At 36.8% G+C, this 4557-nt stretch overlaps 1 protein-coding gene across 1 annotated transcript; it reads left to right on the top strand.

Moving 5' to 3' along the window:
• Positions 1-2024: 2024 nt before the first annotated feature.
• LOC128660802 (tigger transposable element-derived protein 4-like) lies at positions 2025-3587 on the top strand. The gene is made up of 2 exons (XM_053714834.1): positions 2025-3043; positions 3155-3587. Exons 1-2 carry the CDS (start codon positions 2025-2027, stop codon positions 3585-3587), a joined length of 1452 nt encoding a protein of 483 aa, XP_053570809.1.
• Positions 3588-4557: the final 970 nt, after the last annotated feature.

The raw sequence follows: 4557 nt of genomic DNA, 5'->3' as shown, positions 1-4557 counted from the left end.
GGACACTTTATTTGAATTTTTTCGGACCTCCGGAACGCATTAATTGATTTTCAATGCATTCCTATGGGAAACCGTGTTTCGGTTTACGAATTTTTCGCAATACGAAACGATCCGGAGAACGAATTAAATTCGTAAACCGAGGCCTCACTGTGTATATATATATATATAAATGGTGTTCTTATTGATACTTATCATAAAAAAAACACTCTATTAAACTACAAAACACATACATGGGCTCCATTAACCCTTTAATCCATTTGGTATTTCAGTGATTGTCATCCATAATCAGCAGTTCTGAGTGCCTTCATTGGAAAATGGAAATCAAATCTTGTGTGTTAAGTATCTCCTCTGTGCTTAATTCAGAAAGAAGGTGATCACTTTGTTAACAAATAAAATAGCATCCATTCCGTTTTTCCAACATCGGAAAAAAGAAAAATCAGATAGATTGGAATCCACCCGAATGTGCTTAACCCCTAACTGCTAGGAACTAGCTGAACACATCTGGTGAGTCAATGACAAGAGGTATATCTGTGTACCAACCAATCACCATATAGCTCCTAGTTAAGTATTGGTCATCATGAGCCTAGTTTGGTATGCTTTTCAACAAAAAATACCAAAAGGAACAAAGTAGATTTAATAAAAGAATTAAATCATCAAAATTTTATTTTTACTTATATGTCCTTTTAATTGGTTGTTAGAAAGAAAACATTTTAACACTAGAATTGATTTTGGATGAAACAAATGCAGGAGGCAGGATCACATTTAGTTAAAATATAAATATATATGTGTTTACCTATAAACTGAACAACAACAGATTGTATAGCAAGATTTTCATTTGATGGTCGATTGGGATCAACTCCACTGTTCACAAGTTCTTTTAACTTGCTGGCCAGTGATTCTGGTGTGTCAGAGGAAACTGCTTGTGTAATCACTTTTGTTTCATAACTGTAAAAAAAATAATAATAAAAAAATAAAAATAAATATATATATACTGTATATATATATTTGCATGACCTTAGAATGAAATTGTGTTAAAAACTATACAATGTTCTGCAACACATGAACAACACAAAGATACTTACTTCATGAAAATTAGATCCTTACTGGTTTCTCTTTTCTATAAAAACAAACAAAACATAAATAAACAGCATTACTTAACAGCAGCAATGTTGTAACGTGGAAGTAAAATGTTTATTTCATTCAGATCTATTAAAAGAACAAATTGCAGTGACACATATTTTTTTTGTAACAATGTAGTTAATTACAATGGATCAGTGGGGGGGTCTTAGCAGTTAGGGGTTGAATCTTTGGGTTAGGGGGCTAACAAAAGTAAATAGCATTGTGGGTCTCAGTGGTTAGAGGGTTTATGGGGTGGGGGTATCTAGGGGTTTTATTGCAGGAATTTATTACAGTTTCAGGGGATAATATCTGTGGAGGTCTCAGAAGTTAGAGTAATTACAGTGAAACCTGTCCAAGACGGACCCTGTATAACACGGAAACCTGTCCATGTCGGAAATATCCCTCCGTCCCGGCGCTTAGTGTATACTTTCATTGTTTTACTACCTGGATAAGCCGGAAACTGTCCAACGCGGAAACGGAAAGTGGTCACAGTGTTAATTACGCATACATTTGGTTCACTTACCTTGATAAGCCGGAAAACCTGGATAAGCCGGAAAATGTAACGCGGAACGGAAGTGAGGTAAGAACAAGACGACGGAACAGACGCTGACACGGAAGTGATGAGAGAAGGACGCAGAAGCGTTAGTGGTGTGGGAAGGAAGCGGAAGGGGTGTTAAGTGGTGTGGAAAGGAAGCGGAAGGGGTGTTAAGTGGTGTGGGAAGGAAGCGGAAGGGGTATTGGAACAGACGCTGACACGGAAGTGATGTGAGAAGGATGCAGAAACGTTAGTGGTGTGGGAAGGAAGCGGAAGGGGTGTTGTAAGGACGCTGAAACGTTAGTGGTGTGGGAACGAAGCGGAAGGGGTGTTGGAAGGACCCTGAAACTTAAGAGGTGTGTGACAAAGAATGGCTCCTAGAAAGTGCAACACTCTTACTCTTGCTATGAAAGTTAAAGTGATTGAGGCCTACACAAAAGATAAGTTGTCTGTAAAACAATGTGTTGAGAAATTTAAGTGTGGCAAAACACAAATTTATGAAGCTATCAAAAATAAAGAGAAAATCATGGAAGAATGGTTAGCTGGCAATGGCGAAGTGAAGAGGAAAGCGAAGGCAACTGGAAATGAAGATTTAAACAAGCTCCTGTGGGAATGGTTTGTAGCTGCACGCTCTAAAAATGTACCAATTTCTGGTCCTATACTACAAACACAAGCCCTCGCACTAGCCAAAGAATTAGGCAAAACAGATTTCAAGGCATCTAATGGCTGGTTGGAAAGTTTTAAAAGGAGGCATTGCATTGTATGGAATGAAATATGTGGAGAAGCAAAGGATGTAGATCAAGAAACTGTTAGCCAATGGGAAGAAAAGCTCAAAATGCTTAAGGAACCATACGCTACAAAAGATATCTACAATGGCGATGAAACTGGCCTATTCTTTAGGTTGCTACCTTCAAAAACTCTGGCTGTTAAACGTGAAAAATGCACAGGAGGAAAGTTATCCAAGGAAAGATTGACGGTGTTCCTCTGTGGAAACATGGATGGGAGATTGGAGAAGCCTCTTGTGATTGGTAAGGCAGCAAAGCCACGTTGCTTCAAAAACATAGACACTACACAGCTTCCCGTTATTTGGCGTGCAAATAAAAAAGCCTGGATGACAGCAGAACTAATGTCTGAATGGCTCAAGATTTTTGACAGAAAAATGAAGAGAGAAGGTCATAAAGTCATCCTGTTTTTGGATAACGCTACCTGCCATCCACATCTGAAACTTAGCAATGTAAAATTAGCCTGGTTCCCTGCAAACACCACAAGCGTAACACAGCCAATGGACCAAGGTGTTATCTACACGATGAAGACACACTATAGAAAATTATTGCTACAGTCCTTGGTTGCAAACATTTCTACCACACAAAATGTACACCAGCTTGCCAAGTCCATAACAGTCCTTGATGCTGTCAACTGGATTTCTATGGCATGCAAGTCTATTTCTGCTGATACCATTTGCAAGTGCTTTGTAAAAGCTGGTTTCTCAAATTCAAACAGGAACGATAATGAAGAATTGCCAGAAATAATACAGGTGACTGTAGAAGAAAACAATGATATTCGTTCATTATTCCAGCAAGGAGGTCTTGTTGACAGTGAAATAGACCGTTACATTGACATAGACAAAGAACTTGCGACGGAAAGCACATTTACAAATGCTGTGGAACTTATAGATCAACAACAAGATAGTGATGAGAACATGGATGACGATCAAAGTGCTGAAACCACAGAAATTCCCAGTGAGCCAGCAATCAAAAGCTACCAAGATGCTCTAGAGATAGTTCACCAGTTGCAAGAGTTTGCATTATTTAATAACTGCCCGGAGCTTCTAGAACCAATAACATCCACTAGACATTTAATTGAAAAAAGGATAACCAATGCCCCAAGAAAACAAGCAACATTATTGGCACTGTGGGGACAAGAAAACCAATAAAGGTACAGGTATGTACAGTAAAAACATACAGTAGACAGTAACTGTAGTACACTATCTAAATACAGTACAGTACTGTATAAGAGTATGTAAAGCTTAAATACAGTACTGTACTGTTTTTTAGTACAGTACTGTACATTATTTAAAAGTACTGTTGAATGTTTTGTTTATGATCATTATTTCTGATGACTAACTACTGTATTTCCCTGTTTTAGAACACACTGGCCTGTTCCAGATCATTCTGTATCCGGACCTTCAAGCAAGACCTCTCCAGCAACAGTACAGTACAAACATTTTAAAGTACAGTATGTAAACATTGTCTCCATCTGCAGCTAAAAATTTTTTAAAGTACAGTACTGGATTGGATACAAAAAACTATACAGTACTGTACTTTAAAATGTTTACTGTATTACAGTAATTGTGAACAAAGTTGATGCAACAATTAATCTTTTAATAATGTTCAGTACTGTACCATTTTCTGTTAGAATAAAAAAGTACTGAAGTACAGTACTGTAGAAATAAATCCAGATACTGTACTGTATAGAACAGGTGTACACTAAAAAAATTAAAAGTACATACAGGTAGAGTACAGTACCTGTATTTTTATTTACAGTATTGTACTGTATTTTATTAACAGTACTTGCACAGGTATTTTTATTTTCAATATTTTACTGGACAGTATTTACAGTACTGTAGTTTAAAATGTTTGCATATTACTGTATGTGAATGTGATTACTGTATTAGTGGGCATTGCGCACAATAGATACTGTAGCTGTGATTGTACTGTACTTAGAAGAGTTTAAGTTTGTGTACTGTATTACTGTAATTGTGAACCAAGTTGATGCAACAATTAATCTTTTACACTTAATAATGTTCAGTACTGTATTTGTATAGAATATACAGGTAGTTCATGTCTTCAGAGCCATTTTCTTTTAGAATGAAAAAGTACTGAAGTACTGTAAAATAAATCCAT

The sequence above is a fragment of the Bombina bombina genome, chromosome 1 (genome assembly GCF_027579735.1).
Source record: "Bombina bombina isolate aBomBom1 chromosome 1, aBomBom1.pri, whole genome shotgun sequence".
NCBI lineage: Eukaryota > Metazoa > Chordata > Amphibia > Anura > Bombinatoridae > Bombina > Bombina bombina.
Note: the sequence above shows the minus strand (reverse complement) of the source record. Positions and strands in the feature narration are given on the sequence as shown.

Excerpts from the sequence above, each read along its gene's own strand:
- LOC128660802 (XM_053714834.1), top strand. The coding sequence starts at position 2,025 with ATGGCTCCTAGAAAGTGCAACACTCTTACTCTTGCTATGAAAGTTAAA. Across the intron at positions 3,044-3,154 it reads AATGTACACCAGCTTGCCAA|GAACGATAATGAAGAATTGC; the intron begins GTCCATAACAGT and ends AAATTCAAACAG.